The sequence below is a fragment of the Clarias gariepinus genome, chromosome 3, assembly GCF_024256425.1.
Source record: "Clarias gariepinus isolate MV-2021 ecotype Netherlands chromosome 3, CGAR_prim_01v2, whole genome shotgun sequence".
Taxonomy (NCBI): Eukaryota; Metazoa; Chordata; class Actinopteri; order Siluriformes; family Clariidae; genus Clarias; species Clarias gariepinus.
The window spans coordinates 45,663,608-45,680,466 of record NC_071102.1 but is presented as its reverse complement, the minus strand read 5'-3'; the positions used below and the strand labels follow the sequence as shown (position 1 = coordinate 45,680,466).

Genomic DNA, 16,859 nt, shown 5'->3' with positions numbered 1-16,859 from the left:
ATAAGTCTGGCAATACATGAATTTCCACACAGAAAAACTGAATCGATTTTTTCCGATCGGTAATTCCTTCCAGGGGTTGAGGTGTGGCCTTTCAAAATAATTACCTCTAGTGTCTGATTGGTTGTATGTGAGTGTGTTTCCTTGTAACCCCACCCAGTGTGGCCCTGCCTCGAGTGCTCTGCAATAGGCTCCAGGAGCCCCTCAACCCTGCACAGCATAAGTGTTAAAGATAATGGATACATATTATATATAAGTATATATATATATATTCTGTCAACCATTGTTAAATTGTTATATACAAATTTTTTTTTAAATTAAATTATTTTTGGCACCTTCTTGAGGACCGTTGATAAAAGACACTGTCCAATACCAAATCCTGCCTCACTCATCAATCTTCAGTTGTTTGATTAAAAAAATCGATGGGCAAGGGAGCGAAACTGGCCATGTTCTCCGAGAGGAGTGTTGACTTTTACGCCTCTCGTAGCATTGATGAGTTACTTAGGTGGAACTGGGTGGATAGCGCTTTCCACTGAGCATGTGATAGCTTTTGTCCTTACTTGGTGGTAGTTAGAAAAATTAAGGGGGGAAATGACATAACAGTCACGGCAACAAGTACATTCTCTGCACACCAGTAACACACAAAAGGCAACCTCCGGCTTCACAACGTCAGAAATGACTCCAACATGGAAGTGCCAAAACATGCAGTTCCTCGAATGGTAGTCATGTTCCAAACAGCCAGGCACCGTTTCCTTCGCCCATTTGCCCAGTTATGAATTAACCAGGGTTCATGCGGAGTCAGCTCCTGCCAAGATGGCGACAACCGGCGCTTCCACAGCTTCAAAACCGCTCTTCAGGAAACCTACGGGCGACGTCACGGAGTGTTTGTCCAGTTCCTTTTACACAGCCTGTGGTTGTACACAATCAGACCCCTGGTGTAGATCAGGCAGATAGTGTTATAGAGTTGAATTTAAAACAGATGATATAATGCGTAAATGCTAACGTAACTGTTGCGCAAATATAAAAAACTCTCGGTGTGAATGGGTCGGTTAGGCGCTCAAGGCGTTTGAGAACCTGAAGCAAAAAAAGGTGTTGTGTACACTCAGTTACGGTTTTCACACTCACAGATGATGCTGACACTGTTATGAGTCACAAAGAAATTGACTTTTTTGATGAATCATGACTCTGACGATAGCAGAATCATTAAGTCATAAATAGCGAGATGAGTTCAGGGGTCAGAAACGCAAATGCTTCACAGCTGGTTATGTTATATTTATAGATTTCATGCTGTTACAGGTATAGAGAGAAAATGAGATTATATTCCTGGTCCCTGTAGAGTGCATACCGCTGTGTGTTGTGTTAAGGTCAGCCTGCAGGAGAACAGAAAATGCAAAAGCAGCCAAGAAATTAGAGGTATGGCATAGGGGTTTAAGCTGCATTTCTGCATACTGAGAGGTATTTATTATTAATTCATCACTTTAACAATGTAAACCTCATAATGAAAGAAGTTAACCAGCTCTGAAAATTCATAGCTGTGGTGTTGCTCTGTGTTACGGCTTTGATTTTCGCTAAATACAAACATCAATCGCTTTCCAGAGCGAGACTGGAACACGGCGAACGGTGTAAAGGGAACGGATCTCAGAGACAAGAGAAAGCGTCAGATCCTCACTTTGATGTGTGTCCGTGTGATACGTTGTTTGAGAGAGGGTGAGTTGGGTGTGTGTGTTCAATAGAAATGGCAAAAAAATAAAACACCAAGTCATGAGAGGGAGAGAGAGAGAGAGAGAGAGACGGAGGAATGTGGACAGACGGTGCAATAATGACTCACGATGACTCGAGCCAAAGAATCAGGAACCAGAATATTCTGTCCATCTACAGAGGGACGAGTGCTGTTTTGTAGGATGTTGTTTACCTGATTAACAGGATGGAGAGAGAGAGAGAGGGAGATGTTCAGGCTGGAAAGAGTTACAGGCATGTGTGTGTGTGTGTGTGTGTGCGTGCACATCCACGTATTGCGCTTGTTACCGGATGGAGGTTATACCAGGGTTTGACAGGAGGGGATTACTGTTGCCATGGATACTGGCTCCTCTCATGATAGGGTGATGTGTTTTGTCTTTGTATTTCAGATCATAGTACTCTAGGGTTCTGTCTTTCCATATCGAGAGACCAGTATATGAAACATGACCTTCTTTCTTGACATATGCTAGCAATCAGTTACGTAATATATCCTGCGTCTTGAAAATCAACAAGCATCCACTTGCTTTTCGTCACCACATCAAATTATTGGCCATGTACCAATGAAGCACTCATGAAGGACATCTGTCCCATTCCAAATGCACTGAGGGTCCAGTTTGAAGAACATTAAGAGGCTTTTGTCCCACCTGGGAGACATCAAGTTGTTCAGTCCTATTTAGGAGGCATCCAGGATCTTTTGTCATATTCAGATGGCATTAAGCATTTTTAGTTTTATTTAGATGGCACTAATGCCTTAAGTCCTGTTTAGTCTTAGAATCTCATCTAGATTAAAAATCCAGGATTGCCTTTCCCATTCATAAATCATCAAGGTTTATTGGTCCCTTTTGGACGGAATTGAGAGTTCCCTCTCTTCTACTAGGAAGGTACAGGTATTATTTGAACCTGTTTGGATGGCATCAAGAGTCATTGGTGGCATTGGGGCAGCAGCTCCAAATCTCCTTGGTCTTATTGGAATGGCCTCAGGTTTCTTTGGGCCCGTTTGGGCAGAATCAAGTGCTCCCTGTCTCATTTGGAAAAACATCCAGGGTCACCTGTCCCAGTTGGAAGCCATACAGGGTCTCTTGTTCCATTTGTAATGTGTTTGGTCCCATTTGGACAGAGTCAAGGGTCCTCTCTTCTATTTGTGATGCATCCAGAATCTCTTTTCCCATCCGGAATGCATTGAACGTCTTTGGTGCCATTTGTACGGTATCACAAGTCCCCTTTCCAATTTGGACAAGTCTTTGGTGCTATTAGGAAGGTATGAATGTTTTTTAAACATGTTTGGATGGCATCAGAAATCTTTAGAGCCATACTGAGAGAATCAAAGCTTCTTGGTCTTATTCATAGTGCATCAAGGGTCAAAAGTCAAGAATTCTCTATCCCATTTGAGAAGCATCCAGTGTCTCTTGTCTCATTCGAAAGGCATCCAGGGTCTCCTGTCCCATTTGGAATGCATCAAGGGGCTTGTGTGCCATTTGGGCAGTGGCAAGTGCCCCCTTTTTGATTTGGACAATTGCAAGGGTCTTTGGTGCCATTCGCAAGGCATCAGTGTTCTCTGAACCTTTTTTGATAGTTTTTGGTGCAATTAAGACAGGATCAAAGCAACAAGCTTGACCTTTTTTGGAAGGCATCATGGGTGGTGGGCCACATTTGGAGATATTCAAGGGTTCCCATCCTACCTGGAAATCATCCAGGGTCTATTGTCCTATTTTCAGTCCATTAAGAGACTTTGGTGCCAATCAGACAGCCTTGAAGGTTCTTGACTTCATTCGTAGGACATCAAGAGTCTCTTATTACATTTAAAAAGCATCAGTGTGTTAATCTGTTGTCTCTCACCATGAGAACCAGTGACCGGTGCTATCATGCTGTTCGAAAATAAACATGAAGCTTTACCGAAGTATTCAAAAGAAAAGCGGAAAACTCATGAGCGAAATCATACCACCCAATTCGAAATGCATGGTCGTGGTAGGGTCATGGCTAAACACAATAACAGTAGCTTCTTTGTTTCATTCATTCATTTTAATTCATGACTTTAGCATGACGTATGTGGAAAGTTTCTTCTTTGAGGAGCACACATCGTGCAGGATCGTGCACTCGCAGCTGTGCATACTAAGCAGGAACGCTCGCATGCTGGTTTTCTAAGAGGCGCACATCTTGTAAAAACATTACACAGTCTCATGGTGGTGAACTTATTTTCACATTTTTTGCAGCCTGGACACCCAAAGATTTGTCTGTCAGTTAGTGTTGTGTAACACGGTGTGACTGTTCCTCACAGAGTCACTAATAGTGTAAGTGCTTGCTATAAGATCTTGCTATAGATCATTACGTCTCTGATTGTGATCGTAGAGAGCCTCTAAATGTTTTATGGGTTTGCAGTCTTTGATAATGTCATGCAGAGATCAAATATGCATTTATATATCCATAGGAGGATGCTTGGAAGAGGATGGTTTAACCTAAATTAGGTGTGGCTCCAATGCCCTGTGCTGCTCAGTGACCTTGTTCCTTGAGATCTAACACGAAAAGTGTCATTTGGTAACCTTATGTACTGTAACTACTGAAGGCTGGACTTTTTTAAATAAAGCATAGTTATTGTTTTAGAAATGGAGTGAAGCCAGGTGGGATTTTGATGAATCTAGATGGAGATCAAAAGTATTCCTTAGAAAAATGGTCATCAGTTCAAAGTCCTTTATTTACTTGTGTTGTTAGTAGGCATCAAGGGTCTTCTATTCAGTTCTAATTTGGTCTTGTAGAGCAGACATTGGTGTTAGATCCTGGAGAACATTAGAGCCCACAGGAACTCTAAATCCAGGGTCAGGAAGTACGTAACTGCTCTATCACATTCTCCAGGTACATTACCAGGTCTCTGGAAAGTTGCGTCAAGCATTTAAGGTAAAGGAAATGGCTAACATATTGTACCTACTGCAGTGGCTTCATTCTTAAAAAAATATTCACTGTAAAGTCAGTCTACTTTTCCATCTCAAGACTTCATGACACTTGTCAAAAAACTTGCCAACACTGAACCTCGATTTCCTCTTCTCGCTCACCACCAAGTTACCATGACTCCCATGCATGCTGCTATAATGTACTGTCATCCTCCGCCAATGGCTGCCACAATAGATTTTTTCCCCCCTTAACTAAAGCACAGAGTTGCGTAACACTGTAGGCGAGATTACTTGTCTAAGATGAATGCGGTGGTTTCTTCTCAGTGAAACTGCCATTTGTTTGAGAAGTAAATGATTCAGACCAGGATGCACACAGCAGCTCGTGAGGACTCTACAGAAAAAAAATGAACTGGAAGCAAAGAAAGAGATTTAACCAAGAGATACCCAAAGGTTCTGTCAGGGGTCAGATGGAGTCCATCAGAGGTCACTGGTGTTGACTGTGGATCTTTCAGCATTTTATCTGGTTTAAAGTTCAAGTCACAGCAAAAAAATTGTTTCCTACATCTGTTTCTCTCTGGCTTACTCAAAGTTGGTTTCAAAATGCCAACATACTCTGGCGCGACCTGTAGGTGGAAGGAGGCAATTAATTTCTACATCGGAATCACAGTTCACAAATTAATATGCTTTGTATTGTTTGTGGTCACTCAAATCGATCAAACTGAGAAAGCACGAGGAGCTTTTGTTGTGGACTACTAATGGTGGTTCTTCATAAGAGACGAAAAAGCAATTAAAGTTTTCTGATTCTGATTCTGAAAAAGACAGAAGTTGAAAAAATCAGGATGCAAACAACTTACCTTTCCGTGCAAATGCAATAAGTTGCACTTACTTCACCGTTTTGTGATGATCCATGTCTTTTGTTGTATTTCACGGGTCATTTGAGAATGGTTATTCTACATCATGTAAACAACCGCACTGTTAAAATCGAGATTCAACCTGGCATGGAATGTTTGCTTGGTTACATCCCCTGGACAATGAAAGAAAATTAATCACCCTCGCAAACAACAAACGACAATCACTGTGTCTTGGTACCAAGATCATAAACTCTTGGTACCAACTCTTACAAGAAAAGGTGTTGGTCTTCATACTTTTTTATGCTTTGATTTGTTTCCTTGACTAAAAGTTTGTCTGGAGGATGAGGCAGTCACTCATATCTACTGCCTCGATAGCAGGCATTTCAAAGTTTTAGTTCAGTTGAAAAATCCATCTGCTTTTCACTTCCTGTCCTCCATCTGGATATGATGCGTCATAAGAGGCACATGACGGCTAAACCAAGCTCTTCTGATTTTTAGAGATGTTCTCTACGTTCAAATTATCATATGATTACCCAGTTTACATAATTAAAACTGCCATAGGTATCAAGCTTAAGGATAAAATCAGTGACCTTTTCTGGGCAGTGAACAAGGACACAGAAAACATTCCTTATGTATAAAACCTGCTGCCAAACTTGCTTGAGCAACTGTGTCACATTATTGTCAATAATATGTTTATATAAATTACATAACCAAGGGGCTGACTATAAATAGAGATTGGCAGGCAGCCTACATCAGAACCTTGTGGAAATCTCTAAGCTAAACTGGTAACAATCTATCGAGCAGGATGTAAATCTGGTAAACTTGAGTGTTTTCAGTTGTGTCCATTAAACTTTTGTTCACTGGTTCAAGTGCCGAAGTCCAACAGGAGGTCATTTACTACTTTAACCAACGCTGATTCTGAACTTCAATGTTTCCAGAAACCGAATGGAAACACATTCTGGAATTCAAGAACATTATGTTTAGTAGGCTTGTGATATTGAGTCCGATAAACCATCCTTGTACTGCGCCCTCTAGTGGTCATTGACTGTATCATGTCTTAAAGCTGCAGACGTCACAATACCCGAGTCAACCTGAATCCTTGTTAGATGAGTAACTTTGGTAGCTTGAGACAACAGTAAATCATCTCAAGCCTCATTATTAGATGAGATGAGATTAGATTATCAGTGGTAACATGTGATTGAGGTAACTTGATCAAATGCTGAGTCAAGCATACTCGGTCTAGACCAGCGTTTCTCAACCCTAGTCCAGGACTTTTAGGTGTTGAGGACCTGCGGTCTAGAGGAGAGCATCAAGGCCGAGATGTTGTTGAATTAAAGCGCACTATTGGTTAAGGACGGCGGTTAAGGACTCATTAGAGAACGCCGCAGCACATATTGGATTTAGCTCCTTTCAGTTCCCACAACGATACACACGGGAGGACTGATTGTTCCACCGCTCCCGCCGTCACATTTTCCCCCAATTGTGGGCCTCCATTTTAGAAGACTCCCTGATGAGGAGCACAAAAACAGGGGAGTGTGGAGACGGCGCTTCGAACAGACTAGGCGCTGAATGATTCATGTTTGTTAAATAATGCATGTTTATTACAGCAGACCACGAAACATTCGCACACTCGCGCGCGCACACATTCATCTGTTTAAATATGTTTTGTGAACTCGCCATCCTTTTCACATCTTTCGCCGCTTTCTTTTCACGATCGTCCGTCTTCCCTCGTCTGAGAGCTGAATGCAGTGTTTAGAGCGATGTAGGAGTTATTTATTCGTTAACATCCAGAGATTCATCATTCCGACCCTCTCAGGCTCCTTCTTGGAAGTCTGAGTCATGATGCGCTTTCTCTCTGGTTTTCTCTGTACTTTAGTAAGCACACACACACACACACACACACACACACACACACACACACGTTTTCACACCTTAATTAGCACTTTCACGGTAAAGGTGAGACTCTATAAGTGTGTAATAGACAGCACACCACCACAAAGAGAGAGAGAGAGAGAGATTGGTTAAATGCACATTGTTACCCCTGGTACACAATAAATAGAAGGAAGGATGGAAAGAAGAGGTGTGTGTGTGTGTTGGTGTGTGTGTGTTGGTGTGAGGTGCTGAATCATTATTCTCAGCGGGGTGTCGATTCCGCGCTCACACTGATTCGACTGTATTTATGGACGTGATGCGTTCGTGCAGACTCTCTCTCACACACACACACACACACACTCAAACACACACACAAACATGCGCGGGTGAGGCAAAGCTTTTAGTCAGACTGTATTTTTGGACGGCTAGAAAGGTAGACAGGGCGAGCACGGCACATCAGAATGCATGGACTATACATCTGTACTGCGATTGGTCGGTACAGTCCCCGCCCCCTTGTGTTTGATGGACAGCTGGCATCCTCACAGATTTCTAAAGGACTGAAAGAATTTTCATTTCTAGATCCGATGCGGTATAAATCAGAACTGATGATGTGATTGAGGGAAGTCAGAATTCACGTTTTTAATCATTTTAAGTACAAATAAATTAAAATTCAGCCAGGTGTAAAAAACAAATCCTCTTTCTTTTTATCTCTGATTTTTTCTTCTCCCTTTTTCTCTTTTTCCCCTCTCTCTCTCTCTCTCTCTTTCTCTGCCTCTCGTTGCCTTGTCTCTCCATCGCTCTGTCTTTTATCTTCTTCGTCTCTCTCTCTCTCTCTGGTCTGTTATAGGGTGGTGCAGGTTTTCCACTTAGCATGCGTACCATAGTAGCGAGAGTCAGGGAGGTTTTATAGCGCCCTCTGCTGCTCAATCACCAGAACTAAGAAGAGCAGACTTCTAGCAGACTCGTATTAGACGCGGTATATGAACTTTATTAAATATTTCACTGCTATAAATAAACAGCTCTGGGTTTAGGTAGCAGGGATCGGTCTTTATCTCCCGCTAATCAGATCAGTTGGGCTGTGTAGAGTGTCCTGGAAGTTTTAAGCCCTTTTCTAACGAGGTTAATGTTGATTTTGTGAACGCAGTCGTCTGCAGTCTGGACTCCTGCCTGTATGAACGTTACTCTTCAGTCCAAAGTGGGCGGGGCTAATCTTAGCCAAATTTTACATAAGATTGTGTCTTTCCAATCATAATCTTTTTTTCTTAATTTTTTTATACAATCTGGGTAACGTTTCGTTAAGTCCTAGATAAACCTTATATATTTGTTCTCAGTCGGCGTTTCCATGATTCAGGTGTGCGGTTCTAAGCGCAGGTGTTTGTGTGCAGATCACGGGGGCGATCCTCCTCGCGGTGGGACTATGGGGGAAGTTTATGCTCGGGCCGTACATCTCCCTGATCGCGGAGAACTCCACCAACGCGCCGTACGTCCTCATCGGCACCGGGACCACCATCATCGTCTTCGGGCTGTTCGGCTGCTTCGCCACCTGCAGGGGGAGCCCATGGATGCTCAAACTGGTGAGGAAAACAAAACAAAACAAAAGAGAGCGCAGGCAACACTCACATCGTCACATCACGTTTGTAAAGTGGCTGAGTGACGTCACGCCAGCAAACAAAGCTGCGTCTCCACGCGAAAGTTACCAAAACAACGAAACTTTCCCCTGAAAGTGTAGAAGTGAAGTTAAGATCTTAATGAGATCTGGAAGACATTTCAGTGTGATGTATCGCTATAAACCATTTTACATGTTTAGGGAAACTTAGGTGTGATCTTAAATCTTTAACATTCCACATCATGATATGTTTAATTACTTCTTCCAGATAACATGAATATGAAGGTAAAGTAAAAAAAACTGATTATTTATTATCATCTTATCGGCCGAGGTTTAAAAAAAATATGTTATTAATTAAGTATATTAACAATTAACAGTTTCAAAAAGGATTCCGTTTTTCACACAATTGATATAAAACCTCTTCTCTGTTCTGTCATATAAATATTACATTTGGGGGAGGAGTTTATGCACATTATGAAAATCATTTATCACATGCATATTCGATGTGATTCGCTTAAGCCATTAATAAATCAAAATAAAGTAAGTTTATAAGTCATTTTTAGAAAAAAGAAATATCACAGGTCGTTTAAATAAAAAGAAACGGCATAAATATACACACCCCTGATGAATTTGTTTATTGTTGATCGGTTCGTCCCACTACCTTTATGTTTACGATTAAGCCACAGCATTTGCGAACGTTTGTGTTTCGTTGCTATTGAAACAGACACCTAGAAACGGGTTAAAGCAGCGAACAAACTGAACGCAAATGAAACTAAACCAGAGAAAGGTGAGAGCGCGAGGGGACGCGATCGTCTGCTTTCACTTTTGCACCGAATTTACAGGCTTCATTCCCACGATCCAGTAGGCATGGAGTGGGCGGGGCTACAGCATCTCTGCCAAGAGTTTTACATTAAAACCTGAGCGTATGTTTTTCACGTCTGCGTTACCCACACCTTGTTTATTAAACAATTGTTTGAAAATAACCTGCACACCTCTCACACACCCTCTCACACACACACACTCTCACACACACCCTCTCACACACACACTCTCACACACCCTCTCACACACACACACACACACTCTCACACACACTCTCACACACACACGCTCTCTCACACACACTCTCACACACACTCTTACACACACACTCTCACACACCCTCTCTCACACAGACTCTCACACACACACACACTCTCACACACCCTCTCTCACACACACACACTCACACACCCTCTCACACACACACACACACACACTCTCACACACACCCTCTCACACACACACTCTCTCACACACACACACTCTCACACACCCTCTCTCACACAGACTCTCACACACACACACACTCTCACACACCCTCTCTCACACACACACTCTCACACACCCTCTCACACACACCCTCTCACACACACACTCTCTCACACACACACACTCTCACACACCCTCTCACACACACACACACTCTCACACACACCCTCTCTCACACACTCTCTCACACACACACACACTCTCACACACCCTCTCACACACACACACACTCTCACACACACTCTCTTACACACCCTCTCTCACACACTCTCTCACACACACACTCTCACACACTCTCTCACACTCACCCTCTCACACACACCCCCTCACACACACACTCTCACACACACTCTCACACACCCTCTCTCACACACACTCTCTCACACACACACACTCTCACACACACACTCTTACACACACTCTCCCACACACACCTCTCACACACACTCTCACACACACTCTTACACACACTCTCTTACATACACCTCTCACACACCCTCTCTCACACACACACACTCTCACACACACTCTTACACACACTCTCTTACATACACCTCTCACACACCCTCTCTCACACACTCTCACACACACACTCTTACACTCTCACACACACTCTCACACACACCTCTCACACACCCTCTCACACACCCTCTCTCACACACACTCTCACACACCCTCTCACACACCCTCTCTCACACACACACTCTCACACACACTCTCTTACATACACCTCTCACACTCTCACACACACTCTCACATACACTCTCACACACACCTCTCACACACTTTCTCACACACAGTCTTACACACACACTCTCTCACACACACCTCTCACACACTCTCTCACACACACTCTTACACACACACTCTTACACACACACTCTCTCACACACACCTCTCACACACTCTCTCTCACTCACTCTTACACACACACTCTCACACACACTCTCTCACACACACACTCTCACACACACCTCTCACACACCTCTCACACACACCTCTCACACACACTGTCACACACCCTCTCACACACCCTCTCTTACATACACCTCTCACACACACTCTTACACACACTCTCACACACACCTCTCACACACACACTCTCACACACACACTCTCTCACACACTCTCTCACACACTCTCTCACACACACACTCTTACACACACACTCTTACACACACTCTCACACACCCTCTCACACACCCTCTCTCACACACACCTCTCACACACTCTTACACACACACTCTCTCACTCACTCTATCACACACACTCTTACACACACACTCTCACACACACTCTCACACACCCTCTCTCACACACACCTCTCACACACTCTTACACACACACTCACTCACACACACCTCTCACACACACTCTTACACACACACCCTCACACACACTCTCTTACATACACCTCTCACACACCCTCTCACACACCCTCTCTCACACACTCTTACACACACTCTCACACACACTCTTACCAACACTCTTACACACTCTCTTACATACACCTCTCACACACACTCACACACACACACACACCCTCTCTCACACAACCTCTCTTACACAACCTCTCTCACACACATCTCTCGCACACACACTCTCTTACACTCTCTCCTCTGTTCTTCTCTCGTCAGTATGCCATGTTCCTCTCGCTGGTCTTCCTGGCTGAGCTGGTGGCCGGCATCTCTGGGTTTGTTTTCCGTCATGAGGTGAGAAAAACGCGCGCACACACACACACACACAAATGGTTACATAAAGCCACCACTCGGTGTGTATCAGTTGGAGACTCCATCTGTTGGGGCCTGGAAGAGTTGAATCATATGTTTGTGTGTGTGTGTGTGTGTGTGTGTGTGTGTGTGTTCAGATTAAAGGAACGTTCCTGAGGACCTATAACGAAGCCGTGTTGCACTACAACGCGCAGGATGAGAGGAGTCTGGCTGTGGATAACGTGCAGAGGAGTGTAAGTTCTCTCTCTCTCTCTCTCACACACACACACACACACACACACACACACTTCATTCCTTTATTTCGGGTTTCCATCATGTTTACATCAGCCAGCCTGAGAGCGGTGCTGGACTTCATGCTGCTCCTGACTCTCGGCTAAGATCACGACACACACGGCAGTTTACCATAAACCCCGCCTTAAACCAGAAACCGCGAGCTTATACATTAACTAAAGTTTAAGTTAAGCTCCGCCCCTTTTCATGCATTTACAAATCTATTACAGTTTATGTTTTTCACATCTTTCCTTTTTTTTGATCCTTAAAGATTATTGTTTTTGCACATTTAATAAGAGACACGAAGCTCTTTATAGAAATTAATATGAATAAATATAGATGATTTGTGTGTGTGTGTGTGTGTGTGTGTGTGTGTGTAAATGTTGCCGTTGGTTTGTAAAAAGAGACTCTTATAGCGTTGCTCAGTCCACCTCTGTCTCTCACACTCTGTGTGTGTGTGTGTGTGTGTGTGTGTGTAGCTGCGCTGCTGTGGTGTGTTGAACTACACGAGCTGGTTCAACAGTGTTTATTTCCCCACTAACGGGATTCCCCCCAGCTGCTGCGCCAACATCTCCGACTGCAACGCCTCAGACCTGCGCAACGCCACTATAGCGCCTAGCAAAGTGCACCAGCAGGTAACACACACACACACACACACACAATGTCAGGGCAGTTCTACAAAGATTACCACTTAAAAAAACCTAACACACACACACACACACTGTATGTGGTCTCTTGTTGCAGGGATGTTATGAGCTGGTGACCTCCTTCATCGAGACTAACATGGGCATCATCGCCGGAGTGACGTTCGGCATCGCCTTCTCACAGGTACGACTCCCTGTGTGTGTGTGTGTGTGTGTGTATGAGTCTGTGTATGTGTTTAAACCTACCTTTCAAACAAGACAGACGTCAGACACACCCTCCCTTCTTGTAAATCTGACAGTTTGTTATTCAGTGTCAACATTATTATGCAATAATAACCCTAACCCTAATTAACCCTAACCAGGTGCACTCGTCATTAACACATATAATTAAATATGTTAGTGAGATGCTAATGATATGTGAATGTGATTAACATGTATAATTAATTAGACCTCTGAGTGGCGCAGTGGTAAAGTCCTCGTCCTATCGGTCGGCCGGCGTCACGTGGTTCGGAGGAAACATGTGATAGTCTTCAGCCCTCCCGGCTGAGTGGGTGTAGTAGCCTTAATGTGGGAGCCCCCTAGTGACGGGGAGGAATTGGACACGACTAAATTAGGAAAAAATCCAAAAAAAAAAAACAAAACATGTATAATTAATTACGTAATTCGCAGAGCGTGTGACGAGAGCATTTATTAAAATACTGCATTAACATATCTCCTCCCACTGTGCAAATGTAGCAATAATACTATAATGTGTGGGCGGAGCATATAAGATACTGACTAGCATTAGTAATGGGTAAAGAGTTTGCAGAAATAATTAAAAGATAAAAATAAGTTGATCAGCATCTGACACATAACGGCTCATAACGGCCCTTCTGCTCATTATCTTGTTTTTTCAGTTTCATAGCGTCATATATATATGGTTGAGTGACATGTATAGCCACGCCCACCTTGAGGGAAAAAGCACTATATTCATCCAAAAAAAGCTCTAGATGTTGTGATGTTATCTGGCACAAAACCGCTCATAACTTCACACAACATTTTGATTTCACTTATGGTGCAGGTTCGACCGAAGTACTGCAAAAGTCTCATTTAATTCCGTCCAGACAGTTTTGTGTGATGCTGTAACTAATCCTGTCTTGACAGACAGACAGACAGACAGACAGACTGGTTTCTGGTCCTCCAGTGTATGAAACATAAAAATATCACTGAAAGAGCGAGTTCGGACCCAATGTACAGACAGAACCTTTCTTTTATTTATATAGATGTGGCGGGACTTCATTTAGGCCTAGTTTGCTTAGATTTATTAGAAGTGTGTGTGTGTTTGTGTGTGTGTGTGTGTGTGTGTGTGTGTGTTTGATAGAGTAAAAGCTGGAGGGAATGATTGCGTTGCCATGACAGTATGGTGCTGAAATGAAATCCCTGCTTCAGCTTATTAAACACACACACACACACACACACACACACACACACAATTATGCACGCACACACACTAAGGTGTTAGATGTCCTGCAAGAGCCGTGTGGTAGCAAAGGGTCGACCAAGATCAATGAAATCTCTTAGATAAGTGAGCACTCTGAAACGTGTGTGTGTGTGTGTGTGTGTGTGTGTGTGTGTGTGTGTGTGTACAGCTCATCGGGATGCTGCTGGCATGCTGTCTGTCCCGGTTTATCACGGCTAATCAGTACGAGATGGTGTAGCAGAGTGGCCGTAGGTCAGTAACACACACCCACCCACACACACACACACACACACACACACACACACCCAACTTACCTAAATGTCTGTATTCTTTTTCAGGAAGCTGTGAAGAGGACATAACATCATTTTGGGGACCTGGAAAGGAAACCCAAATCACTAGCACACTCCATTCTTCTTCTTCTTCTTCTTTGCTTCAATCCTTCTTTTCTCCTTCCTTTTCCTGCTCTGTCCTGGTAGTGTATCATTCCTAACTGTGCGTTTTTTTATGTACCGGCTTCTCTTACAGAAATCCTTAACTTTACACACACACACACACACACACACACTTCGCTCTGTACAAAGCCATGCATGCTGAGGCATCTCCACTTCGAACCAAGCCGGGTTTTTATTTATTAACCGAACTCTAACTGACGTCTGCGTCGTAGCTCTAGTTCTTTGTCCGATTAAGGAAAGATAAATATAAATAAATATGATGGAATTAATACTAGGTTTTTCTTTTTTTCCTGTTGTTGTCGTTGCTGTAGTAACGTTTTCAGAAGAGGAAGGTCACGTCGCGTTCGGTTAGCTTTTTCTTGATCTTGCCGCCATTTTCCCAGCGCCATTTTATAAACCGCGCCGGAGCTGTACAGAGTTTTTGTGCTCGTTCTGCTTTTTAGAAGCTCGTCCTGTCTAGCCAGTGCAGCTCTAGCTAGTTTGTACTAGCGGGATGATGGCATGGGAAGGTGTAGCGTGATCTACGCAAGGGTTATGTTGTTAACGTTACGCTAGGATGTTTCAAAGATTGTTCTTTCAGTCCGAGATCACTGCAAAAAAAAAATTTGTGGGAATATTCTTTCCCTTAGGTCAATATTAGACAAGAATGAAATATACGATTAGCGTACCGCGAATTTTACCCAAAGAATCAAAGACGCTGGATTTGTTCAGTTTTCTATGAGAGTGTTTGGATTTGTTTTAAATCTGACGACGTTTTTGTCGAACAGATTTTTTGTTGCAAAGACTAAACTAGCATGCAAAGGTAGTTAAGTAAGAAACTGATCTGTGCTAGTTAGACAAAAAAGGTGAAGACTTTGTGATAGTTTTCTTTAAGAATAGGAAAAAACTTCTGTTCCCATAATGCATTGTAAACCAAAAACTGATGTTAAAATCGCTAAATCCAAGGTGGTTGACATTAGGTTGTGTTCTAGAACATTAAGAATCAGAGACAAAAAAAACCTATTGTGCAAAGATTTAATTCCGAGCAAACGTTAATCGATTTTGTGGTTAATCGATTAGCGGCTAAGCGTTCACAGTGGAATATAATAAACTTTCTTTTTTTTTTTGGAGGAAAATTTGGAACTAGGATCAAAGAATGGTATCAAATCATGATTTTTTTTTTAATTGTCTAGTTAAAATGTTAGCAAAGATAGCTAGTCTGCTAGGTCAGTTTGGAATTTTCATCCTGACAAAAACTAGAAACTAGTTTTAGTCACGCAAATACAGTACGCTAGTGAGCAGTTGTGGCTAGTTAACTATTTACACAAGCTAGCTGGAGTAAGTTTGCTAAACTCATTTAAAACGTCGTCCCTTTAAGGAAGATTTAGCGCAACGTTTTCAGGACCAGAGAGCGGCGGTGATCTCGGACTGAGCCACGACGGGGGATGAAGCTCAGGCTGCTCGCTCCATATTTAAAGTCTCTGTGACGTTTCGGGTTTAGTTTCGATATTCTTTATGGTTTTATTTGGATGAATATGACGCTGTAATGACTTGTGTTCTAGAATGAATTACGCTTCCACAGCTTTCCCTAGTTTCAGTCCATCATGCAGTATTAATTAGCGCATAAAAGCGATAAATAGTCTGTGAATACACAAAACAAACAAACAAAAAAAAAGACGTCTCAAGCCGCGTGATCTGAAATCGGACGAGCGTACGGATCTCGACACTTTGTACAATAAAAATGTAACTTTTTAAAAACGCGTCACCAGCTAGCATGTGAGCAAACCTGTCTGTTGATATTGTAAACGACTGTGATATCTGTTAATAAAAATGGTTATTTCATCGTTAACAGTTACTTTGTGTTGTTGTTTTTTTATTATTTATTTACAAAGAGTTCAGTCCTGAAACAGTTAAATTATGTTTGTTGTATTCATTGATATTTAAATGTATTATAAATAAATAAAACTTTGGCCACCAGAAACTAGAACTCTGACAGTAAGTCAGGTCCAGTAGAAGGAAACTTCCACTTAATATTTGTAACACGAGGAACTGGGAGTACTTGGGAAGAA

General features: G+C 42.7%; 1 protein-coding gene across 1 annotated transcript in view; it reads left to right on the top strand.

Annotated features, from left to right (window-relative positions):
- Positions 1–16,645, top strand: part of tspan7b (tetraspanin 7b) — a 32,206-nt gene extending 15,561 nt beyond the window's left edge. Inside the window, exons 2-8 of the mRNA XM_053493293.1 lie at positions 8,725–8,913; positions 11,894–11,968; positions 12,124–12,219; positions 12,736–12,891; positions 13,001–13,084; positions 14,529–14,611; positions 14,698–16,645. Coding sequence (XP_053349268.1) covers positions 8,725–8,913; positions 11,894–11,968; positions 12,124–12,219; positions 12,736–12,891; positions 13,001–13,084; positions 14,529–14,597 — 669 coding nt within the window. The 3' untranslated portion in view covers positions 14,598–14,611; positions 14,698–16,645. The remainder of the gene's footprint in view (positions 1–8,724; positions 8,914–11,893; positions 11,969–12,123; positions 12,220–12,735; positions 12,892–13,000; positions 13,085–14,528; positions 14,612–14,697) is intronic.
- The last annotated feature ends 214 nt before the right edge of the window (positions 16,646–16,859 follow it).